Source organism: Pygocentrus nattereri, chromosome 18 (genome assembly GCF_015220715.1).
Source record: "Pygocentrus nattereri isolate fPygNat1 chromosome 18, fPygNat1.pri, whole genome shotgun sequence".
Classification (NCBI taxonomy): Eukaryota; Metazoa; Chordata; class Actinopteri; order Characiformes; family Serrasalmidae; genus Pygocentrus; species Pygocentrus nattereri.
The window spans coordinates 3,153,805-3,181,125 of record NC_051228.1 but is presented as its reverse complement, the minus strand read 5'-3'; the positions used below and the strand labels follow the sequence as shown (position 1 = coordinate 3,181,125).

At 40.6% G+C, this 27,321-nt stretch overlaps 1 protein-coding gene across 1 annotated transcript; it reads right to left on the bottom strand.

Annotated features, from left to right (window-relative positions):
• Positions 1–5,178: 5,178 nt before the first annotated feature.
• Positions 5,179–26,455, bottom strand: LOC108444572 (protein mono-ADP-ribosyltransferase PARP14-like). The gene is given in 21 exon segments (XM_037547428.1): positions 5,179–6,140; positions 6,223–6,397; positions 8,449–8,500; positions 8,502–8,592; positions 8,739–9,320; positions 9,528–9,706; positions 9,775–10,647; positions 11,452–11,548; positions 11,669–11,761; positions 13,422–13,426; positions 13,522–13,798; positions 14,178–14,352; positions 15,723–15,871; positions 16,702–17,292; positions 17,500–19,059; positions 19,594–19,821; positions 19,942–20,169; positions 20,255–20,317; positions 21,590–21,632; positions 24,743–24,861; positions 26,127–26,455. Coding segments are annotated over 21 exon segments (6,051 nt in total). The 5' UTR covers positions 26,317–26,455; the 3' UTR covers positions 5,179–5,859.
• Positions 26,456–27,321: the final 866 nt, after the last annotated feature.

The window sequence follows — 27,321 nt, the reverse complement described above, 5'->3', positions numbered from 1 at the left end:
TGCTCTTTACATTGTGTGTGAATTTCATGAAGAACGAACCAAAAGCAGTGGTCTAAAATTACTTGGAAAGACGTCTGGTTCCATTGACTGAAGAAGGTTTTTTCCTTCTCCTGTAAAGTTACTGTTTTGGAGATACGAGGTTTTCTATATATATATGCATTAAGATGCTCAAGAAATGCCCTCACAGAATAAGACAGGACTATGTTTAAAAAGTTTAAGATTTATTATAAGCAAAAGTTATTCTGGTCCCACCTCCTGTGTCTTTAATAACTGTATAGTTACACATTTAAATATGCTATAATAATGTAACTATGGTGATGTATTCACTGATACAGACTCAACACAGTTGTACAACACACTATACATCAGTATATGCATAAAAGGCTTAAAAGACCATGCAATCTATTTTGCTATCTCTCCCTTTTATGCATATACTGATGTACAATGCGTGCTTATGTATACAATTCTGTATTTAAACAGGCTTTAAGGTGCTGCACATATATTTCTTTACTTTTCTATATTCTATACATCACCTCTGTCTGGTGATTGGTGCTCTTAAATAATTAGAAAATAAGACAGGACTATGCTTAGAAATTTAAGATTTCTCAAACAGAAGTCACATGGGTCCCCCTGTCTGTCTAATAAGAGGAAGACGCTGGGTTACTGTAAGATTTCTCACACACTGTAGTCCTTCCTCAGAACACTGGCAAGAATTCTAAGCTCTGTCACACAAAAAGGTGAGTTATTAGAGTCAGCATGATCTCAGGATCAAACAGAACGTTCTGAAATGTAAATGAAGTTAAAGCAGATCAGGAACAGCAGAGCGATTAAACTGGACGTCCAGCAAAGCGTTTGATATCCTGACTCGGATGATTCCCAGTTATAATTTAAAGGAGGTCAGCGTTTCCACTCGGTGGTGATGAATAAGTGACCATCCTATTCTTTCAGCCCTCCTGCAGGCAGAGTGTAGAAGATTGAAAGGGGGGGGGGGGTTATGTAATGATGGACGGTCAGATCTGAAATTCTGAAGCTGAGAGGGTTCAAAGGACACGCAGTTGAGAAAACACGAGACTGCAGACAGATCAGCTGATATAAATGAGTTCACGCAACTGTTCATGTTGTTAGGACATGAAAAATACACCAATCAGCCGTAACATTCTGACCACCTCCTTTTTTCTTCGCTCACTGTCCATCTTATCAGCTCCACTTACTGTATAGCTGCACTCTGTAGTTCTACAGTTACAGACTGTAGTCCATCTGTTTCTCTGATACTCTGTTACCCTGTTCTTCAGTGGTCAGGACCCCCATGGACCCTCACAGAGCAGGTGCTATTCTCAGTATGGGTCATTCTCAGTTGACTGGAGTTTTAAACACTGTGTCCACTCACTGTCCACTCTATGAGACATTCTACCTTGTCGGTCCACCTTGTAGATGTAAAGTCAGAGACGACAGCTCATCTGCTGCTGCACAGTTTGTGTTGGTCGTCCTCTAGGCCTTCATCAGTGGTCACAGGACGCTGCCCACAGGACGCTGTAGGCTGGATATTTTTGGTTGGTGGACTGTTCTCAGTCCAGCAGTGACACTGAGGTGTTTAAGAACTCCAGTAGCACTGCTGTGTCTGATCCACTCGCACCAGCGCAACACACACTAACGCACCACCACCATGTCAGTGTTACTGCAGTGCTGAGAATGACCCACCACCCAAATAGTACCTGCTCTGTGAGGGTCCATGGGGGTCCTGACCACTGAAGAACAGGGTAACAGAGTATCAGAGAAACAGATGGACTACAGTCTGTAACTGTAGAACTACAGAGTGGAACTATACGGTCAGTGGAGCTGATAAAACGTCATAACGTTATGACTGATCTATGAATATTGGAACTAAACATGTCACATTATGGTCTCTGTATCATTTACTAGTAATACAAATATAAGGAAAGGTAAACAGCGTTCTCTTTGCACTTGTGTTCCCTGACCTCTAGTGGAAATAAAGAAGAACTGCATACCAAAAAGAGGAAAGATGCAATATCTGATTATTAAAGCATTTATATAAGGACTATAATAACCTGTCTACTCTTCATTCAAGGAGGCAGTGACCTACAGCAGAGCAACGCTTGGTGTGAATGATGAATGATGCACTGTTGTTCAAATTACACACTTATTATACACATCATCATCACACAGTAACAGCCCTTACTTCCCTCTCAGAACCAACCTGCGTGACACAAAACACAGATTAATAAAAATCCCTGAAATAATTTAAAGATCCAACAAAACGGTAAAATAATACAGTCGTTCTTGTTCATTTAATATATCACTGTTATATTGCAGCACATTGTATCTCCATTTTTGTCTATTTTCAGTTTTTGACATAATTTGAAAATGCATCTTGGCATTTATATGGTATAAAAAATGTTTCTTGACGTAATTCAGCAGTTTTGTCACCAAATACAGAGTAAATAAACTTCCACACTTAAATGATGGTCTACTGTAAATCACCCTGCTCTTCAAAACCCACTGTAGGTGTTTATATTCACTGTAAAAGGCCATAAAATCGAGACGTAATGCCATTTGAAAACGTCGTGAAAATAATGATGTTAGGTCAAAGAAAAGGTTCTGGACACTCTAGTTGGGGTAGACGAGTTTTTGCGGCTGCTCGTGTTTCATGTTCAGCACATTAAGCGGACACCCGAACGGGATGTGATGGTCTTTTAGACCCATCAGACGTAATGCCATTTTATTAGAGGGTTTGAGATGCTCAGTGTCATTTTGATCAGAGGAAGACGCGGAGGAAGACGCTGGGTTACTGTAAGATTTCTCACACACTGTAGTCCTTCCTCAGAACACTGGCAAGAATTCTAAGCTCTGTCACACAAAAAGGTGAGTTATTAGAGTCAGCATGATCTCAGGATCAAACAGAACGTTCTGAAATGTAAATGAAGTTAAAGCAGATCAGGAACAGCAGAGCGATTAAACTGGACGTCCAGCAAAGCATTTGATATCCTGACTCGGATGATTCCCAGTTATAATTTAAAGGAGGTCAGCGTTTCCACTCGGTGGTGATGAATAAGTGACCATCCTATTCTTTCAGCCCTCCTGCAGGCAGAGTGTAGAAGATTGAGGGGGGGGGGGGGGGGGGGGGGGGGGGGGGGGGGTTATATAATGATGGACGGTCAGATCTGAAATTCTGAAGCTGAGAAGTTTTAAGGACAGACGAGAAAACACGAGGCTAGAACACTTTTCTGTTGAGCAGCTGATGTAAATGAGTAAGTGAGTTAAATGATATTTATCTCTGTGCAGACGTCGTGAAAATAATGATGTCAGATCAAAGAAAAAGTTCTGGACACTAGTTGGGGTAGATGAGTTTTTGCGGCTGCTCATGTTTCGTGTTCAGCACATTAAGTGGACACCAGAACGGGATGTGATGGTCTTTTAGACCCACCAGATGAAGCTAATACAAACGAAAGGAAAAGGCTTTTACTGTAAACCTCTGATTACAGCGTACGTTCTACCTCTGAAAGAAAGTGATCTCGGTGTGTTTGAGTTTCCTGACTTCTTGTGGCAGTAGGACGTACTGCATGGCAAGAAAGGAATTTCAGCTCAGGCTACTTGGTAGCATCTGTAGCACTTGCGCCAACAGACTAAAAGGCATAAGCATAAAGGAAAGCGGGAGAACCAGGCAGTGGAGTCCCCGAGCTGCAGGAATACATCTGAAAACATTTTATTCAAAATTAAATTATTTCCACTGTAACTGAACCAGGGAGGTCTTCACTGATCATGGATGTTAAAGCTGTTGGTTCTAATGATTAATAATGAGTTAACATTGAGTTTATTCAGGTATTTAGGGCAGAGTTAAGATTAAGTGACCCTTATTAGTCCCACAAATGGGGAAATTCCACCTCCGCATTGAACCCATCAGTGAAGTGAAACACCACATACACACTAGTAAGCACACACACACTAGGGGGCAGTGAGCACACTCACCCGGAGCGGTGGGCAGCCCTATCCGCAGTGCCCAGGGATCAGTTGGGGGTTAGGTATCTTGCTCAAGGATGCCTCAGTCATGTGCTGTCAGCTCAGGGGATCAAACCGGTGACCCTCCGATCATAGGACCAGTTCCCTAAACTCCAGCCTATGATTGCCCCTAGATATGGATCAGTGGAAGTTGTTTCCTCGGTCTGCTGCCTTCTTGACTGCCATTCTGAACTATAGGGTCAAATTTGACCTTGAACAGTATCTTGGTACCTGTAGTCCTTCCTCATAACACTGGCAAGAATTCTAAGCTCTGTCACACAAAAAGGTGAGTTATTAGAGTCAGCATGATCTCAGGATCAAACAGAACGTTCTGAAATGTAAATGAAGTTAAAGCACATCAGGAACAGCAGAGCGATTAAACTGGACGTCCAGCAAAGCGTTTGATATCCTGACTCGGATGATTCCCAGTTATAATTTAAAGGAGGTCAGCGTTTCCACTCGGTGGTGATGAATAAGTGACCATCCTATTCTTTCAGCCCTCCTGCAGGCAGAGTGTAGAAGATTGAGAGGGCGGAGGGGGGGGGGGGGGGGGGGGTTATATAAATGATGGACGGTCAGATCTGAAATTCTGAAGCTGAGAGGGTTCAAAGGACACGCAGATGAGAAAACACGAGACTGCACACAGATCAGCTGATGTAAATGAGTTTAAACCTAGATTAAGTATAAAGTGACACTAATTGCTCATCGAGTTAAATGCTGTTTTAATTGTGCATTCTCTGTGTAGACATCATCTAAACAAAGGAAATGACATCATGAGCAGGTCAAAGAAAAAGACCTTTCCAACAGGGGGAGTGGTCCACCAACCGATAATATCCGGCCTGTGGGCAGCGTCCTGTGACCACTGATGAAGGACTAGAGGATGACCAACACAAACTGTGCAGCAGCAAATGAACCATCTTGTCGGTCTCTACAAGGTGGACCAACAAGGTAGGAGAATGTAATAGAGCGGACAGTGTCTAAAAAATTCAGCAGCAACACTGCTGTGTCTAATCCACTCATACCAGCACACCACCACCACCAAATCAGTGTTGCTGTAGTGCTGAGAATGATCCACCACCCAAATAGTACTTGGTCTGTGGAGGTCCATGGGGGTCCTGACCACTGAAGAACAGGGTAATAAAGTATGGAGAGAAACAGATGGACTACAGTCTGTAACTAATGTTTTAATGGACTGGCTGTTGATGCAGGTCAAGCAACTCGTTACAAGAACTTAAGGCCACCGTCTTAGTGAGGAGATCACGTTTTCAAGAACTACTGCCTGGTCAGCGCTGTTAATTTTGTGTAGTTAGCAGTTGCCACTACCAATAAATAGCAAGAATAATGAAAACTGTACTTAACACCAAGGCTGGGGTCTCAGGTGGTCCATTTAAAAGGACCTGACAACTGTTTAATTACAGGTTTCTGCCCACATATATTGACAATGGCAGCGCGGTGGGTAGCGCCGTCGCCTCACAGTAAGAAGGGCCTGGGTTTGATTCCCCAGCCAGGCAACCAGGGTCCTTTCTGCTTAGAGTTTGGGTGGGTTTCCTCCCACAGTCCAAAGACATGCTAAATTGACCCTAGCTGTGAATGTGTATGTCCGTCTGTCCTGCGATGGATTGGTGACCTGTCCAGGGTGTATCCTGCCTTTCACACGCCTGCCTTAGAGCCTGTTTATAGTGGTCAAACTTTTTCAACATTAAGAAAAACAAAGTCCTAATTAAAACATTCCTCAGTAACACCTTTAAAACTCTGATCATTCGGACTAATGATATCAATAACAACAAAAGGACAACAAGTTCCTTAATTAACCCACAATTGATCATTAAAAATAAAGTCCAACTCCTACTGAAAGTTGATCAGGTATTCCGGATACGCCTGCACGTCACGAAAGACCACAAATATAGTCGGGTTTTGTTGATTATCAGTGACGCTGTCATACAAATCTGTGGCTGTAGAGCTCTTAGATGGAGGTAAAAGAAGACCACCCTTTCCTGTGGTGTAGTCACCAACCATCACTCTGGCCAGATACATGTGCTTATGACCTTGTAGGTCAGGCTTGGAGTATCCCCTGGCTGAGTAACTTGGGTCAACAGCAAAATACACGCCATTCCCATATGCAGCACCTTCAGACAAAACAAAGCAAAAAATAAATAAAAGAAACACAAAGAAACTTTGTGAATGTTAATCTGTATAGCTGGACTATACCATGCGCCCCAGCAGAGCTCCGATTGAAGCCATGGTGGTTGATCTTGTCGATCTTATCAGAGCCGGTGCCGTGAAACAGCCTCTTCTCATTGTTCCTGTGATTATTCTTGTCATCCAAGTGATTCTTCTGGATCGTGAAGCTCCTCCACAGAGTGCTGTTCTGGACTCTTTCGATCTAAGAACATCACACAATAGAAACAAATCTTAGGTTGTTTTGCTCCATTGATGGCATTCAAATCAACAGTGAACCATTTGTGCAAGACTGAACAAGCTGGTAAGCCAGTTCACAAAATGAGAAAAACAACTTTACTGGCAACTTCAGAGCAATTGCCTTTAAAGCTGATGCATTAAGAAGACTTTACCTAAACCAGGGTTGTTTGTGCCAAGGTTTGACTTGAAATAAGAGCAAGTTGCAGTTGCTGTGTTCAAATTACGTAGATAACTAAAAATCACACAAAAACTACAATACTTTTGGTTTTTTTGGTCAGCATGTTAACTTGGCCAGCATGCCAGCATCCAAAACACAACATATGCTGGTTTTACTGGTGACCAGCACTAATGGTGACCAGCATGCCAGCATATAAAACTCAAGATAGTTTAGCTAGTTTTAGTAGTGCTGGTTTTTCTAGCAGACTGGACCACAAATTCTCACTGTAACAGCACATTTACTGAAAGCATTTTAAAACAACGCATTTGACCTAAAACTTCATCAGATATTCACACAAGTCCTTATAGTAAGCAAGGAGAACCAAATTAAACAAATGATACAAAAATATTAAACTTGGGCATTTATTTATTGAGGAAAATGATGCAATATTAGAGTGAGTGGTAAAAGTATGTGAACCTGTGCTTTCAGTATCTGGTGCAGCAATAACTGCAATTAAACATTTCTAGTAACTGATCGGCTTGGTGGAATTTTAGCCCTTTCATATAAAACAGCTTCTACTCAGTTATGTTGGTGTTTTTTTCCCCCATGAACTGCTTACTTTTCTTTAACCATTCTTTGGTAGAACGGCTTGTGCGCTTAGGGTTGTTGTCTTGCTGTATGACCCACATTCTCCTGAGTTTCAGATCATGGACAGATGTCCTGACATTTCCCTGTAGAATTATTCAGAGATCATTATTTCTTTAATGACAAGCCATCCTGGCCCAGATGCAGAAAAACAGGCCCAAAACTATGATACTACCACCACCATGTTTGGTGGTGGTATAAGGTTGGTATAAGGTTTTGTATGCTGGAATGCAGTGTATTCCCTTCTCCAAACATAATGCTTCACATGTAAACCAAAAAGACCCATCCATCCACCAAACACTGTTCCAAAAGCCTTCTGGCTTTCCATGTGATCTTTAGCAAACTGCAGAAGGGCAGCAGTGTTCCTTTTGGAGAGCAGTGGGTTCTCCTTGCAACCCTTCCATGCACACCATTGTTGTTCAGTGTTCTCCTGATGGTGGACTCATGAACATTAGACACTGTGAGACAGGCCTTTAGTTGCTAGTAGAAGTTACCCTGGTGGACTACTACACACCTTGCTCTTCGAGTGATCTTTGTTGGTCGACCACTCAGAGGGAGCTTAACGGTGGTCTTGAATTTCTTCCATTTGTACACAGTCTGTTTGACCATGGATCGGTGGAGTCTAAACTCTCTAAAAAGATGGTTTGTAACATTTTCCATCTTGAGGAGCATCAACAGATCTTTTTCAGAGGTCCTCAGAAATCTCCTTTGTTCATGCCCTGATACACTTCCACAAACATGTGTTGTGAATATCAGATATTCCCTGATAGATCCCTGTTCTTTAAATTGACCATCTTGTTTAATCGCACCTGATTGCCATCACATTGATTGAAAACACCTGACTATAATTTCACCTTCAAATTATCTGCAAATCCTAAAGGTTCACATTTTTTTCCTCAATAAATAAAAGATCAAATCTAATTTTTGTCTCATTTGGTTAGTTTTTATCTACTACTAGGACGTGTGTGAAGATCTGGTGAAGTTTTAGGTAAAATTTATGCATAAATATAGAAAATTCTAAAGGGTTCACAAACTTTCAATCACCTGTGTATATAACAAGCTCGACAAGGCAACCCTTACACATCTGTGTTTAGCTGTGTTTGCTTCAAAGTAGCTTAGAAAAACACCAGTTATTTCCTAGAAGTAACTGCTTATGTGGGCAATTTAAAAGGTGCCACATACATAGAGTAACCCCTCCTTTGCAGTCAACTTACATTAAGGATTTTACTGTTGAGTCCAGTTCTTCTGAACTCATTCTCCACATCTGTATTTCTGGCTGCCTTGGTGAATTTGCACCCGCTTAACAAAGCTTCCCATCATGTCCTCCCAGTGATCGGGCAGAGGCACAGAGGAGTCATCTACAAAAAAATGTACAGGTAAAAGTAATAATCAAGGCAGTCAATGTAGACAAATATAATACACCAGTGGAGGCTAAAGAATATGTACGCTGAAATGAATAATTATAGCTGAAGATTTTGTTCATAAACCATATGAAGCATTTTACCCCTGCGGTCAACTCTCTTCAATTCAATCCTCTTGCTTTTGCCAACAGCCACTCTTTGGGTTAAATCCACCTCAAACTGCTCGTTATTGATCCTGATCTTCAAGCCAGACTGTTTCAGTACAAAAGCCTCCTCCAGGTCATAATTGGTTAAAATGTCAAAAGGCACCAGCTGATTTGCGCTGTCCAGGTACTGCCACTCTACAAAGCTGGTGACTATGAGGAGCTCACATTTTTGGGCTTCATTCTTCTCCACTTTGCGGATCATGTCCCGAATGGCGCTCTCCGCCTTGACCACGTCTCGGGTCAGGCCGTCCACGATGATGACCAACTCTGGGCCGTTCTTCTTCAACCGGATGCTGACCATGAGCTCCCTCTGCAGGTTAGTCAGCATCTCTGCATCATCTCTGGTGAAATGGTTGATGGAGGGGTCTTGGATGGATGAACTCGCCTGCTCCTTCACAATGAAGCTGTTGATCAGTTCTCGGGCTTCATTGAGGTCCTGCTGGCTCTCTCCACAAAGCTGAAACACCGCCGGCTCAAACTCCTCACCCACCTTCACAAAGTCTTCATTTGCAGAGGGTTCTAGATTGTTGCCAAATTTTCACATTAAGTGTTAAAAAAGAAAGTGGTAAATTTGACAATTTAGTTTTATTTTTAACGATTTGAAATGCCAGGCAATGACAAAAGCATATTATTGCTGATTAATGAGAGAAGAACCTTCAGCAAAGACCTTAAACAAAGTACACCAACTTACAGTAACTTGATCCAATAATTGCACAACAGACTTACCAGGAGATGCCGAGGATCTGACAACAGGTGCCTGTTCCTGAATGCCATGTCCTTCTTTCGTGGTAGAACCTGGCCTTTCATCAAACACAATCACAAATTTATGTTCCTTTATCATCGCCAAGAACATGCTTCCATGCTCCTGGAAGTACTTTTTAGCACCTGCTTTCTTAATCATCAGCCTATCCGCCTATTCTGTTCTGAGGGTTTTATAATCACCATTTTCTTCCCTGAGTTGTAGGTTTCACACAGTTGATCATTGAGAGAGCGCCATTCTGGCTTTTCAATCACACCCAAGTCCTCTAAGGAGAGGGTACTGGACACAAGTGCCGTTTGAAGAGTTTTCTCTGCCTCAGTCAATGATTTGTCTGAGCTTCCAGTCAACACAACATCCCCATTTTCAACAGTGTAGATGGCACTGATTCCCTTAGAAGTGAACAGATCTCCTGACATCTCCTCACAATCCACTGATCTCAGGAACTCCAGCAATGAAGGCTCCATTTTCAGAGGTTTCTGTCTCATGTTCAGTTTCCTTTCAAGGACGCAACTTTTGATGTTAATAATTTCCACAGGAAGACCACGCAGTGTTAACTGATTGGTGTCTTTTTTGTATGTGAGCTCCAACTTGGGATATTTAGCTGCAGCTCTGCTTTTAAATCCTTCCTGCAGAAGCAACAAGAACATGGCAGGGGGCACCTCGATAGTTTCAGAGATGCCGCTCTTGTGCCTTTCAACCTGATCTGATGCCGTCTCCAAAAGATTTTTAAAAATTGGCGTGAGCAATTGAATGTCTTGAGCCATTCCTGCCACTGCCGGGACTCCGTCAGACATCCTCACGAAAGCATTGTCTTTCACTACTGACCAGATGTCTTTCTCTGCTGCAGACCAAACAGAGGGGATAACTGGATACTCAACAACAGCATAGCTGGAGAGTATTTTTCTAAAGCCATCTGTGGCGTTTTTCTTCCAGGTGTTTATTATATGCCTCTTGGTTACGCCCCGTTTGAGCAGTGTGGGAAGAGGACTGAGCTGGACTTCAGCTTTGTCCATGTTCACCTGGCAGAAATGTGAGATCATCTCTTGACAGATGGAGGATATTAGCCCCTTCTTATTGAGGAATTCCCTGATAGCAGGATGGATCCACCATCTGAATGGTGTAGGCAGGGTCCATGTTGGTCTGTCTTTGCCATACAAGGCGGTACCCAAAGATATAAAATAAGGGTATATGAAGACAGGTCTGTTAATGATGCATCGACTTCCCAGGACTTTTTTGCATCTGGAAAAGGAGGATGAAAATTATTCCCCAATTTATACAAAACTGAAGGAAGAATTGAAACATAACTTTTGCACAGGCTCCATTTCATGGCACCTGTTTTATTTTTTCTCCAATTTATGAAATGCAGTCAATACATAGAAATAGTAACCTAAGATTTGCAGAAAACACTTTAGATTCTCTGTGGAAAATATATGAAAATCTAAAACTTGTCACATGTTTAAACACCCATATGACTTTATATAAAAACTTGTTTTTCCAAAATAGCAAATTTACAGGAGAAAGAAAAAAAATACTTTACTTTTAATGTTAGTCAATGGAACCAGATTTGTTTCCAAGTCATTTTGGGCCGTTTCATTCAGTCCTTTCATCATTACATTTACATAAATTGTAAAGGGCAACAGACATTTTCAAATAATATTCAAAACTGGAAAATGACAAAAATGAAGATACAAGGTTTTCTTCTGACAACAGCGATATGTTGAACTGAGAATTTACTTGAGGTGATCTCCAAGACAGGAAACACCAATTACTTACCCTCTTCACTATGAAATGTGTCTATGGCAGCCTGCTCTTCTGGAATCATGGTGACGTTCTCCACAAGTCCGGTGCACTTTTCAAAGTAAACCTCTAGCAAGTCTGCCGAGACCTCACCATGTAAGCTTTCCACTTTTTTCCAGAGCTCGAGCTCGAACACCATACTGTTGGAACTTTTTATGGCTCCGGCTCTCCACTAGAAACTTCTCAGCCACTGCAAAAAGAAAAAGAAAAAAAAGATGGCTTAAAATATGACAGCCAGATGGGTTCTACTGGGGGCTTAATGACATAAATACAGTTGGCTCAGTTTTGGAGGAGGTAGAGAAGGACATACCTTTGAGGTCATTAAAGATCAGAACAGCAATGTTTGATTCTGTTATTAACTCCAGGGTGAACTCCTTTTCAGGAACGCCACTGATTTTCTCCACTAAAAGCACAAGAAAATCTTTGGAAAAGCTGTCTGGAAGTTTATCCCCTTTCTCCCCCGTTCTGATGCTCGGTCTGCACTTCAGCAAGTTGTCTTGACCACCTCTGCATGCCATAACATAATAACCACCTCCTTGTTTCTACCCTCATTGTCCACTCTATCAGCTCCACTGACCGTTCAGTTCCACTCTGTAGTTCTACAGTTACAGACTGTAGTCCATCTGTTTCTCTGATACTCTGTTACCCTGTTCTTCAGTGGTCAGGACCCCCATGGACCCTCACAGAGCAGGTACTATTTGGTTGGTGGATTGTTCTCAGTCCTGCAGTAACACTGATGAGCTGGTGTTGTGTTAGTGTGTTTTGTGCTGGTATGAGTGGATCAGACACAGCAGTGCTACTGGAGTTTTTAAACACTGTGTCCACTCACTGTCCACTCTATTAGACACTCCTACCTTGTCGGTCCACCTTGTAGATGTAAAGTCAGAGACGACAGCTCATCTGCTGCTGCACAGTTTTTGTTGGTCATCCTCTAGTCCTTCATCAGTGGTCACAGGATGCTGCCCACAGGACGCCGCCCACAGGACGCTGTTGACTTGATGTTTTTATAGCCCTAACTGGAATGCAACATCTTTCCTCTCTCTAGAATTAATAGATTTAGCATTACAGTATATTGTCATAAACCAGTTAGAATCATATCAGTTATAGCATATCAGTGCTGTCAGAACAAATCCTATCTCCATTACATATCTCCATTTTCATTTTTCACCTTTTCCACATACTTAAAGAAAATGCCCAACGACCTTCACATTGTTTATAATGTGAAAAAGAAACGGCCCAAAATTACTTGGAACAAATTCTGGTTCCACTTACATTAAAAGTAAAGTAGGTTTTTTCTTTCTCATGTAAAATTACCATTTTGAAGATACTGTGGTGTCGGGGGCTCTATATGGAAACCAATGTTATGGGTCTGGAACATTTAAGTTGAGGGGGCCCAGGTCCAAAGTTCAAGGTCCCACAGTAGTTGGGCCCCTCGCTCTCTCTTTCTCTCAGTTCTAGACAGATGAGATCATTTAAAGTACCATATGTTGTGCCTTACTTTCACAAAAACAACTGGCCTATATATTCTTTGTAATAAACCTTTTTATATACATGCAAGACAGTGTCAGCGGAGATTCCTTCATCATCTTCACTATCTGATAAACAACAATACAAGGTTTTGTTCTGACAACAGCAACATAAACGAGTAAGCACTTACAGTTGAACTGTATTTTCTATTATTTTGGAAGTAAACACGTAGTATATGTGAATAAATATTGAAGGTCAACAAGCCTTGACGTCCCACTGGATATCTAAGACATATTTCAGTATGAAAAAAACAGATCTATAATAACCTGTTTATTTTTCCAAGGATACAGTGACATAAGGAGGAAACATTTTTGATGTCAATCATGAGTATTTCATATAAAACAGCAATATTGTTGCCTTAATAACCATTAAAATCTGTAGAATATAATATGACACCATAAACAAAGTAGGTCTTAATTGATAAACATTAGAAAGCTATTTTATTAGTGCAGTATTTTAAATGTATTTGTTTCATTATGTATTAATATCTTCTGATCTATTAGCGTATCCCCACACCTAATAGTTCTATCCATTACAGCAACTAATTCAACATAATCCATAAGAATGAGAACATAACAGAAAATGGAAACATGGATAATCATAATTAGTCCACAACTGCTGATTAAAAAGATCTACTGAAAGGTGATCAGGTATTCTGGATACGCCTGCATGTCATGGAAAATCACAAACATGCTTGGGTTTTGTTGATCATCAGTGACGCTGTCGTATAAATCTGTGGCTGTAGAGCTCTTGGCTGGAGGGGAAATTAGAGCACCTCTTCCTTTGGTGTAGTCACCAACCAGCACTCTGGCCAGATACATGCGCTTATGACCTTGTTTGTCTGGCTTGGAGTATCCCCTGGCTGAGTAACCTGGGTCAACAGCAAAATACACGCCATTCCCAAACATGGCACCTTCAGACAAAAAAAAAGAAAACAAGACACATGACATATTGCAGAAACTAATTTCTAGTAAAAACTCTAAAAACATATGACAAATTTGTAGACAATGGGCTTCATTCACTAATATTGTCCTAATTTATTCCTTAAATGTGCTCTTGAGAAAGATCCTAAGAAAAAGTCTACTTCAGATTCCTGACGTGTTCATAAAGTGCAGACTTGTTCACACCTTTGTGCCCTTGTGTAGATTCTGTTCTTGCCTAAGAACAAACCTCAAATAAGAAAATACTAGTTTAAGGCAGGATCTTTGTTAAACTTCCTGAGTTTTAAGAAGAATGTTTTAACTAAGAACGGTTGGTGAAGGAGGCCCAATGTTATTATAGCTGGACTATACCATGCGTGCCAGCATAGCTCCTGTTGAAGCCATGGTGGTTGATCTTGTCTATGTTATCAGGGCCGGTGCCGTGGAACAGCCTCTTCTCATTGTTCTTGTGCTTGTTCTTTTCTTCAAAGTGCTTCTTCTTAATCTTGTAGTTCTTCCACAGAGTGCTGTTCTGGACTCTCTCGATCTAAGAACATCACACAATACAAAACACTCTGAAATTTGTCTGCTTTATTTTGTACCACATGAAGTTCAGTCAGTCATTAAATCAATATTCTGCATGTACAGTTATCATGTCAGTTTTTAAAGAAACCTTTGACTAGAGCAGGGGTCGCAACCCAAATGTTAAAAGACCCTGTTTTGTTCTTTCAACCAAAAATCAAACCACTTTGTGAGGAACAACATTTTATGTTCATTTTACCATCTTGGCTGTAAATATGTGCTGACTTACACAGACTTACTTCACTCTGCTTTAAGCTTTAGCTGTAGCCGCTTTTCTTGCATCTCCGGCAGGAAACATTTCATCAAAAGTAAAGCAGTTTCTTATAAACTGTTGTGAATGTCAATGTTCAAGTTTTTATGAGGCTGAAGTCGTTTCTCATTCACCAGCTTCTCCTTCAAATTTTCCCATTCCACCTTAAATGTTGCCCAAGGGACCAGAATGTAACTGCTGCACCATGTAAGATGGAATGGAAAAATTCAAACACAAGCTAGCGAATAAGAAACCAACATCAGCTTCACGACTTTTTAGTGTTTGACAGTTTCTCTTTGCAGATTAAACATATCAGGAAAAAAGCTGGAGTGCTTAGGAACACTAATAAATCCATTCGTCTCCAAATTAACGATGTTCGTCTCTCTTTTCCGTTTCATAAGCTACTAGCTGGGTGATACTGTTGTCTGTGTTGCTATGGTGACCAGCCGTCTGCGCTGATCTTCAGGGTTAAAGGGTGAATCAGCAGTTCTACATTAACTCCAGCGTTTAAGACCATTTACTGTTAAACTGTGTTGAAGGATCAGCAGAGCTTTATTTTACTGTAGAGGAGGATTATTTTATTATTACCTGCTGATCTGATTCAGCTGTGGATTTGCATGCTGCTGACCCCTGGACTGGACTGCCACTAGTTGCAGTTTCTAGTCTATGAAGGACCAACTGGGTGAGCCATTCTGCTACAGCCCCACCGGCAGTGCTGCGGCTCCATTTAGTTAAGAACACCAAAGACAGAAGCTGATTGTGGGTGAAGCAGCTAAACAATGACCTTTACCTTCAATTAATTTCATTTAATTAGGAGGTCCTGGATCCCCCAAGATCCCCTGTATTACTTGCTCCCACCACACTATAACACGGGGCCAGAATTGAATTTGTATAAAAGCAAATAGTGATTGTTAAGCTTACTATAGCAATATCTCTTGGAAATAATGCTTGAGCTGTGAGGGTTGTTTGGCTCTATCTTACATTTCACAACAGATACAACCAATAAAAGACTTCAAGCTGCTGTATGAGAGTTTTATATCATGGGTAAAACACATGCATAGAGCAACCTTTCTTAATAATCTTACGTTAAGAATTTCATTGGCCAGCCCAGTTTTCCTGAACTCCGTCTCCACATCCTCGTGTTCCTGGCTGCCTTGTTTAATTTGGACCCGTGTAACAAACTTGTCATCTTTCATTTTCTCCCAGTGACCGGGCAGAGCCACTGAGGGCTGGTCTGGAAAAGAAACAAGGGTATACCAGTGAAGGGTGGCACAAAAAGGTTATTTGAATTTCAAAGAGGAACTGCTTTTCTCAATAAGTTTAAAGAACAATTCTTCAGGAAAACAAAAGCTGTTCTTCTATGGCATCGTTTAAATACGGAAACCCTGAAAGGTCACGAGGCTTAAGAATAACCTGAAATAACCTGTTTTTTACTCAAATTAATTACCTCAAGGTCATAATCTTGAGATACTTTTTAGGGAGAATAATTATGTCAAGAAATGAAGGGAAAACCTAAGTGCATTACACACTCTGTCCTGTAGATGGCTTCAATATGCCATTCACACAGGTTTCCACTCCCCAGGCCCATTGTCCAGTTTTCAGTTGTTTCCTTGACTGGAAACTGACCACTATATAGCACCTTATTTTGAACTTGGTCTCAAATACTAAGACATTGTTTCAGTTCTTGCCAACAGACATCATTATATTGTATCAGAGCCCCATTTGAAATGTTTTAAACTCAGATTGTTTCAGATGAAGGGCTACACAAATATTTCCAAGATATTGTTTTTCAATCTAAATGCATGCCAAGTGTTTTTAGGGAATATGCTGCATGTCAAAAAAAACACTTCCAGAACTTTATCTTGAGATAATAATTCCAAGATGATAAATTTGAAAAAAGAAAGTTTCTTTTTCACCCATGTATTTTCGATGGCTCTGTACAGTGGCCCATTTATGTTTGAGTGTACACTGCAAGGGTAATACAGATGTGCAGTACAATAGAGCATATAAGCTGAAATGGAAGGTTATAGCTGAAGGTTTCAATAATCATATCAAGCCTCTTACCTTTCAGGTCAACCCTCTTCAATTCAATCCTTCTGCTTCTTGAATAAGCCACTCTTTGGGTTAAATCAGCCTCAACCTCCTCGTTGTTGATCTTGATCTTTACGTGAGGTTGTTTTTTCCCAAAAGCCTCCTCCAGGTCATAGTTAGTGTAGATATCAAAGGGTACGAGATTATTTGTGCTGTCCAGATACTGCCACTCTACAAAGCTGCTGATCATGAAGGCTTCGCGTTTTCGGGCTTCGTTCTTCTCCACTTTGCGGATCATGTCCCGGATGGTGCCCTCTACCTTGACCACGTCTCGGGTCAGGCCCTCCACGGTGATAACCGGCTCGGGACCGTTCTTATTAAGCTGGATGCTGACCGTGAGCTCCCTCTGCAGGTTAGTCAGCATCTCTGCGTCTTCTCTGGTGAAACTGTTGATGACGGAGTCCCGGATAGATGAACTCATCTGCTCTTTGATGATGAAGCTGTTGATCAGTTCTCGGGCTTCATTGAGGTCCTGCTGGGACACTGCACACAGCTGAAAGACCGCCGGCTCAAACTCCTCACCCACCTTCACAAAGTCTTCATTAGTCTTCATTGCAGAGGGTTCTAGATTGTTGCCAAATGTTCACATTAAGTGTTAAAAAAGAAAGTGGTAAATTTGACAATTTAGTTTTATTTTTAACGATTTGAAATGCCAGGCAATGACAAAAGCATATTATTGCTGATTAATGAGAGAAGAACCTTTAGCAAAGACCTTAAACAAAGCACACCAACTTACAGTAACTTGATCCAATAATTGCACAACAGACTTACCAGGAGATGCCGAGGATCTGACAACAGGTGCCTGTTCCTGAATGCCATGTCCTTCTTTCGTGGTAGAACCTGGCCTTTCATCAAACACAATCACAAATTTATGTTCCTTTATCATCGCCAAGAACATGCTTCCATGCTCCTGGAAGTACTTTTTAGCACCTGCTTTCTTAATCATCAGCCTATCCGTGCAGAGAGCGTCTGCAATCTTCTGAAAGTTCTCCATGGCTGGTTGGACATGCAGAATCTCCCCAGACAGTCGGATCGAGGGTGTTTTTTGGTCAAAATGAATTGTCACCTCATTGGGCTTTACAAATTTCTGCCAAACAGGTGCCTTTTTCTCATTTATGAGCTTCACCACAGCACATGACTTGACCTGAATAACTCTTTCAATTCTTGAGTGTGTGTTGATGAAATTCTGCAGGCTCCTGCTGACCTCCAAGACTGGTTGCTTAAAGCCAAACACTACAAGTCTATCCTTCTGTTCTGAGGGTTTTATAATCACCGTTTTCTTCCCTGAGTTGTAGGTTTCACACAGTTGATCATTGAGAGAGCGCCATTCTGGCTTTTCAATCACACCCAAGTCCTCTAAGGAGAGGGTACTGGACGCAAGTGCCGTTTGAAGAGTTTTCTCTGCCTCAGTCAATGATTTGTCTGAGCTTCCAGTCAACACAACATCCCCATTTTCAACGGTGTAGATGGCACGGATTCCCTTAGAAGTGAACAGATCTCCTGACATCTCCTCACAGTCCACTGATCTCAGGAACTCCAGCAATGAAGGCTCCATTTTCAGAGGTTTCTGTCTCATGTTCAGTTTCCTTTCAAGGACGCAACTTTTGATGTTAATAATTTCCACAGGAAGACCACGCAGTGTTAACTGATTGGTGTCTTTTTTGTATGTGAGCTCCAACTTGGGATATTTAGCTGCAGCTCTGCTTTTAAATCCTTCCTGCAGAAGCAACAAGAACATGGCAGGGGGCACCTCGATAGTTTCAGAGATGCCGCTCTTGTGCCTTTCAACCTGATCTGATGCCGTCTCCAAAAGATTTTTAAAAATTGGCGTGAGCAATTGAATGTCTTGAGCCATTCCTGCCACTGCCAGGACTCCGTCAGACATCCTCACGAAAGCATTGTCTTTCACTACTGACCAGATGTCTTTCTCTGCTGCAGACCAAACAGAGGGGATAACTGGATACTCAACAACAGCATAGCTGGAGAGTATTTTTCTAAAGCCATCTGTGGCGTTTTTCTTCCAGGTGTTTATTATATGCCTCTTGGTTACGCCCTGTTTGAGCAGTGTGTGAAGAGGACTGAGCTGGACTTCAGCTTTGTCCATGTTCACCTGGCAGAAATGTGAGATCATCTCTTGACAGATGGAGGATATTAGCCCCTTCTTATTGAGGAATTCCCTGATAGCAGGATGGATCCACCATCTGAATGGTGTAGGCAGGGTCCATGTTGGTCTGTCTTTGCCATACAAGGCGGTACCCAAAGATATAAAATAAGGGTATATGAAGACAGGTCTGTTAATGATGCATCGACTTCCCAGGACTTTTTTTACATCTGGAAAAGGAGGATGAAAATTATTCCCCAATTTATACAAAACTGAGGGAAGAATTGAAACATAACTTTTGCACAGGCTCCATTTTATGGCACCTGTTTTATTTTTTCTCCAATTTATGAAATGCAGTCAATACATAGAAATAGTAACCTAAGATTTGCAGAAAACACTTTAGATTCTCTGTGGAAAATATATGAAAATCTAAAACTTGTCACATGTTTAAACACCCATATGACTTTATATAAAAACTTGTTTTTCCAAAATAGCAAATTTACAGGAGAAAGAAAAAAAATACTTTACTTTTAATGTTAGTCAATGGAACCAGATTTGTTTCCAAGTCAATTTGGGCCGTTTCATTCAGTCCTTTCATCATTAAATTTACATAAATTGTAAAGGGCAACAGACATTTTCAAATAATATTCAAAACTGGAAAATGACAAAAATGAAGATACAAGGTTTTCTTCTGACAACAGCGATATGTTGAACTGAGAATTTACTTGAGGTGATCTCCAAGACAGGAAACACCAATTACTTACCCTCTTCACTATGAAATGTGACTATGGCAGCCTGCTCTTCTGGAATCATGGTGACGTTCTCCACAAGTCCGGTGCACTTTTCAAAGTAAACCTCTAGCAAGTCTGCCGAGACCTCACCATGTAAGCTTTCCACTTTAACACTTCCACTTTTTTCCAGAGCTCGACCTCTAACACCATACTGTTGGAACTTTTTATGGCTCCGGCTCTCCACTAGAAACTTCTCAGCCACTGCAAAAAGAAAAAGAAAAAAAAGATGGCTTAAAATATGACAGCCAGATGGGTTCTACTGGGGGCTTAATGACATAAATACAGTTGGCTCAGTTTTGGAGGAGGTAGAGAAGGACATACCTTTGAGGTCATTAAAGATCAGAACAGCAATGTTTGATTCTGTTATTAACTCCAGGGTGAACTCCTTTTCAGGAACGCCACTGATTTTCTCCACTAAAAGCACAAGAAAATCTTTGGAAAAGCTGTCTGGAAGTTTTTCCAGTGCCACAATATTGGACTGCGGAGGTTCTTCCAAACAATCCTTGAGTGATTCCTCAGCTGGGTCTCTCTGAATCCCATCAGGGCCAACTGGAGGCAAAAGCAGTGGAAGCAAGGAGGCGTCACAGTGGGTTTATCTCTGCAGCCGTCATATAGGACAGAAGAAAAGACTCACGGTTTGGAGGTAGACCGATTGACCCCATGTGTACCTCCGGATCAGTCCTTTCTGAAATGCTCCCTACAGGTGGAAGTGTGAGACAAAATGACGTAATTTGTTCAACACAAGAGGGAAAAGAAAACATGAATGACTGGTTCTTATAGAAGTAATGCCACATAATGCAATACATGTGCGAACGACAAACGTCAAAAAATTGCAAAACCCACTGTGAGAATGAAGTCAAATCTGATGTTTTTGGTCAATTTTCTCTAAACAAAAAGGTAAATTCTACAGAATTTAGTAAAGAAGTTCAAGTACTGCAACCGCAGCTTTCGTTCGATCAGGATTACAGCACTAAACTGCTTTGCTGGTGCATAAAGACACCAAAACGGGAGTCCAAAAACAAGAGCGACAGATCACAGAGCATTAGCCATTGGAATATCCATTAGCCATCATCAGCATAAGCCATTAGCTTTAACATTACACTAACCTTGCTGTTAGCCTCCCTTCTCCTTTGTTTTCTTTGTTCCTATTAGCATAGCCTAGCCTAACATTGCTTTTTTCTAGGCCTCAGGGTTTTTTCTTTTCACGCTGTTCCTTTGATGTCATCTTTTCACTGCCAACAAATCCTCTGTATAAGTGTCATTAACTCTCAAAGCCTGGTATTTTTTTAAATTTTCCTCCCAATGTAGTCGTTTCCGCCAGCCACCTAGATCTCTTTCATCTAGCCACCAACTGCCGCTAGAGGTGGGTAATCCAGGTCCATAAAGTAAAAATCCTCCCCAGGATTTCATTCTAACTGCCTGAACACCTTTGCTGCTGGCTTGAGCAAATTAGAGAAGTCAAGGAGTTGGAATAAAATCCTGGGGAAGGTTTTTTACTTTTTTTGGACCTGGATTACCCACGTCTATCGCTAACTGACCAAATCTGACTTTAAGTGACCCTTATTAGTCCCACAGCGGGGAAATATCATCTCTGCCTTTAACCCATCCATGAAGTGAAACACCACATTGAGCGCACACACACACACACACACTAGGGGGCAGTGAGTGGTGGGTTTGGTGACACCTCAGTCATCTACTGTCAGCACTGGGGATCGAACCAGCGACCTTCTGGTCACAGGGCTGATTCCCTAATACATAACATAATACATCTGTGTTCTCAAGAGCTTCTTTACCAAGTTCTCTGCCCGATTAGAACTGGAGGGGGAAACGTAAGCTGCTTTATATATATATATATATATATATATATAAATATAATTAAAAAGTTGTTGCTTAAGTCATTTTGTATAAACAACGCAGATTTTTTCCACCAATGAGGTTTTTTGTTTAAGATGTGCAAACAATATCCCACCTGGATGCTGAAGGTCAACTGCCATGTCACTTCCTGCTCCAGCCTAATACAGAAACAGCACAATTGGTCACCTTGATCAACTATTTCGGATTCATAACACACAGCAGCTATCCTTCCATCCCCACTAAACGGAAGGGGTTGCATTTGTTTTAAGGCTACAACTAATGATGACTTGCATAATCGATTAATCGGTTCATTACCGCTTGGATTAATCAGGAAAAGGAAAAGCAGGCAGTTTGTAATTAGGAAAATCAAAATGTTTCTTACAACAAATTAAAAATACAAGGATTACACCACTTTTCCCACAATGCTGTTTCACCTAAATTCAAAATTGCCATTTTACTCAGTGTTAAAGGTGCAGAAACAATTAAGAAACGGTTGTGGGGTGGTAAGGGCCCAAGTACAGAGAGGAAAACCGGTGAAAGTGGGCACAAATGGACTAAGAATGTAAGAAAGGTATATGATTAGAATAAAAATGATATACATAGTATATGATGGGAGTGGATAAGGCTGTACATAATGATTGATCACTTTGGTTTAGTATCACCCGTTCAGGCTGGAGTCAAAGCCCTGATGTACAGCTTGACAGTGAAGGGTTACCAGAGCCGGTTTATGAGGAGTCTGGCCACTTCATATTTCAAAAAAATTGCAAAACACCAGAGGGCACCCATGAGCAAGTCCTCAATGAAATAATAATAATAATAATAATAATAATAATAATAATAATAATACTACATTTTATTTCAGGGCGCCTTTCAAAAACCCAAGGTCACCTTACAAAACAGGAAAAAGCAACAATAATAATAAATGTGAATCAACAATCATTTGAATACGTCAAAATAAAACAACACTAAAAGAGTCACGGTAAAACAATAAGCCAGTTTAAAGAGAATATGCTTGCTTAAACAGGTATGATTTCAATAGAGATTTAAAAGAGAGAAGAGAGTCTGCATTCCTAATAACTGGGGGGAGGGAATTCCATAGCTGAGGGGCACAGCGACTAAAGGCTCTGTTGCCCATAGTAACAAGGCGGGCAGAAGGAACAAAAAGATGAGTGGAGGATGAGGATCTGAGGGAACGGGATGGAGTAGAGATGTGTAACAGTTCAGACAGGTAAGGAGGAGCAAGGTTATGAATGGATTTGAATGTGAGAGTTAAAATTTTAAAATTAATTCTAGCTTCAATGGGTAACCAGTGGAGCTGTTGCAGAACCGGGGTGATGAGTTTTCTGGGTGGAGTACGAGTAATGACCTGGGCAGCAGAGTTCTGGAGAAGTTTCAGTTTATGGAGAGTCTTATTCAGGAGACCAAACAGAAGAGAGTTGCAGTAATCTAACTTGGATGTGATAAGGCTATGGACAAGGACAGCAGCAGCATGAGGAGTAAGAAAGGGACGAAGCCGGTTAATGTTACGCAAGTGAAAGTAGGCAGAACGGGTGATAGAATTAATACGAGATGAAAAAGAAAGCGTACTCTCAAGTATGACATGAGGGTAAATGGAGCTAAACAGCTAAAAATGAAAAGTTAAAATAGTTTCTAATCACTCGCCCAGATCTTTAAGATTAAATTTCACTAAAAAAGCGAATAAACCTCACCTGTATGTTTCCTCTTTCTACAGCAAACGGGTTTTGGGCAGCAGGACACTAACATTATTGCTACTGAGAGCTGATCGGATGGCGGGCGGAGCAGCTTATTGGCTGTTCGTGCTCAGAAACGTCATGAACGTACTTGAGGCGCCGTTTTAAACTCTTATAGTTCAAAAAGTTCAAAAGCTCTTAAAAATATAACAGCGGTGTTAAAATGTTTTATGTATTTTCATATTAAGAATGTTTAGGCATTTAGAAACTATGGTTTTCGTCTAATGCACCATCTGAACCCTTTCATTTTGGACTCGCTCAGGAGCGCCCTCTAGTGTTTGAGAAACCCAGAAAACATTACAGAGACGTAATTCTCCTCCCAAAGTTCTCTGGCTGGAAATCTGGTAGGAAAAAGCAAACAGAGAAGACTCTGAAATTGCTCAGACAAAGGAGGCTCTCCAAAATACAACAGATGATAATCAGACAACAAAGTAATTCCTCTTTAGTCATACAAGGAAGATGGACTTGGAGTCTGAATTTGATTTTAAGCGTCTGGTATCTTGGGGCAGAGTTTCTTTTCAGCCTTCTTTTCAACCCTTTTTTCTTTGTTTTAGAGCTGTATGTCTCTTTTCCTTTCTTTTATTTATTTATTTTTTTTTCCTGTCAATTTGATTAACACACTTTGGCTACCATACCAGTCACCCCTCTACAAAGGTGTGACACCAAACTGCTGTTTGCCAGGGGCTTAAGTGCAGCATGGCCCAGGTGTGCCTGGTTGGTGCTAATCAGCCAACCAGCATGGCTTCTGGGAATTGGAGTTCCCTGGGCAAGTGGCACCTTGCTACCATCGCCCTCTGCTGGAGGATGACAGCACAGAGTGATCCCTTACAGGAACAACATATAAACAAGTATTACATGGCAGTCCAAGCACCATTATGGAGGTAGTTTGATTCCAGAAAAACTTTACACTATTTTTCAAAAGATTTTGGATTGTCTGTAGTCGGTAAAATTCACGAACTCATTCATTCATCTTCTAAGGTGCTCATCCTCTTGGGCGTTTGGTATCATCATGTAATCAAGCTTGATATAACAGAGCACACAGAAGCAGCCAATATAAACAACATATAAGCACATTATGCAGTAACTGAACCCCTGATGACCCCAAAATGAATCTCATGGCTTTGTCAAGATGATTTTGTTCTTGGTTGATTGGCAGACCGATGAAGATCTGGTGGTTGGTTAGTGTAGTGGTTAACACTACAGAGATAAAGATCTGGTGGTTGGTTAGTGTAGTGGTTAACACCTCTGCCTTCTACACTATAGACTGGGGTTCAATCCCCACCTGGGATAAGCACCCTACACTATACCAATAAGAGTCCTTGGGCAAGACTCCTAACACCACCTTGGCCTACCTGTGTAAAATGATCAAATTGTAAGTCGCTCTGGATAAGAGCGTCAGCCAAATGCCATAAATGTAAAGATCTGTTGGCTATTACCTCAAAGCTACGTCTGAACTGGCAAAGAAATTCTGTTTCTTAAAAGTTACAAATAAAAAATAAGCAGTTTTGTCCACTCACTGCTCTGCTGGTCTCTTCGGTCTGATTTCCTTCATCACCGGGTTTGAACACCTTCAGTTTCACCAGCTGGTTTTCAATAGATACAGAGTGATCTCCCTTAGAGAGAACCTGATCTCGAGCTGGAACAAAAGCAAACTAAGTCTGAAAACGGGTTATATTACTTAGTCCTGTTCTGTCAAAACAGGATGAGCTATTATGGAAAAAGTGAGTCAACGTGTTTAAAGCCATAATTCTGTGCTCTATACACAGCTCATATAGCACAACAAGGCCTCTTAATACAATATCATGGTACTTTTAAAGGCCATCACTCTGTTATAATACTTTATAAAGTCCTATTGTTCCATGTTAAAGTGAATTTTAGTCTCTACGGTCTGTTACCAACTCTGACACCAATGTAACACCTGCTGGTTTGACTGTATTATAACATGTCACCATTTGTTGCACATCCTATAGTTCACTAAGTTTAAACATCTGATTTTATTGTTATCGTTTACACAATAAGTATGACCACTGAGTTTATTATCATTATTCACTGGCAGACAGTAACTAAGTAAATGTCATTCACTACTGTACTTTTTTGTGTATCTTTACTTTTCCCTCCACTACATTTTGAGAAATCTGTCATTCCTTTTGGGTTACGTGTGTATAAAAACGTCACATGTCAAAGCAAAAGAAGCGCAAAGCAAGAGCACCAATCATCCATTTTTTGATCATTTCAATTGACATCAGCGTCACTAATTAATGATATTGTATTAAAATATCGGATGTTACTGTGTCACGGCAACACTGGAGTATTTTCACCTAAATGACTTGATAAAAAAAGAGTCTTGTTACAAAAACAGGAAAAGGACAGAGCCATAATTACTCTTTTAGTACTTTTACTTTATACTTAAGTACATTTGAAGGTAAATACTTTAGTACTTTTACTCAAGTGGAGGTCTAATGGGAGGAACTTCTACTTTTACTGGAGGAATATTTTACCTTGGGTGCCTCTACTTTAACTCAAGTGCATGGTTTGGGTATTTCATCTACCACTGTCAGTATCATTATTATTATTTAATTTTTTATTTTTTTTAATAACGCAGTGAACAAAGCTAAACATAAAACCATTCATCAGATCAAAGAGTGAAGCAATCATGGTATTTTTAGTGCAAGTGGTCTAAGAAGGAAACTCAGTGCTGTTTTACAATGATTACACAATTATAATGAAACTGACTCATCAGTGCCGCCTACAGGCGAAACAGTGTCTCTGCAACAGCGCTTAAGGTGGAAAATTCTAATAAGAAGCCAAATTCAGCTCAGCTTTAGGGAAACGGTGGCGCTGCAATCAGCTGTCAGTCTGTCTGAAACACATGACACCGTACGCTTTTAATCGCCTACTCACTCTGAGCGGATCTGAAGTGAACAGCAGCGGCGCGGCTCTGCTCGGAGAACCTCACCACGCAGTCCCCACCCTGAGACTTCCTCCTGCTCTGAAAGTAGATCTGGAGCTTGGCAGTGAGGGTCTTGGCGGAGGCGGAGGGCCAGCGACCCTCCACAGCCTCCACAGAGAGGGGGTGAAGATATTCGTCCATTCCTGCTCTCTCAGCCCTGAGCAGGAGCCCCTCAGCCCTGGTCAGCCTGTACTGACTGAACTGTGGGAGCTTTTAAGGTGGAACGGATTCCAAGTTCAGCCTCGTCGCTCAGCTCCTGGTCCGTTTCGTTCAGTTTCGTTTTAGCAGGTATGAGCCTGGAGCTGAACCACACGCTGTACTTAAAGGGGAACCGCGACCATTTTCCCAAATTTGCAGAGGAACCACAGCACAGCAGATGATGTGAAGGATGTGAATTCCACAGTGTGACATACTGACCCGTATCAGTTCTGACGCTTTGGCCAAGTACACCGGCCCAAATCCGGGTGGCAAGTTCGTACAGACTCTGCCATAATTGGGCTGGAAACAGCCCCAAACTACATTTTATATATATATATAGGTAGATAGATAGATAGATAGATAGATAGATAGATAGATAGATAGATAGATAGATAGATAGATAGATATACACATACATATGAGTATAAGAAAGTGTATATTTATTATAAGTATAAGAAAGTATGTATATATATATATATATATATATATATATATATATATATATATATTATAACTATAAGAAAGTATATATTATAAGTATAAGAAAGTATATATATATATATTATAAGTATAAGAAAGTATATATATATATTATAAGTATAAGAAAGTGTATATATTATAAGTATAAGAAAGTGTATATATATTATAAGTATAAGAAAGTGTATATATTATAAGTATAAGAAAGTGTATATATATTATACGTATAAGAAAGTGTATATATATTATAAGTATAAGAAAGTATATATATATATATATATATATTATAAGTATAAGAAAGTGTATATATTATAAGTATAAGAAAGTGTATATATATTATAAGTATAAGAAAGTGTATATATATTATAACTATAAGAAAGTGTATATATTATAAGTATAAGAAAGTATATATATATTATAAGTATAAGAAAGTGTATATATATTATAAGTATAAGAAAGTGTATATATATA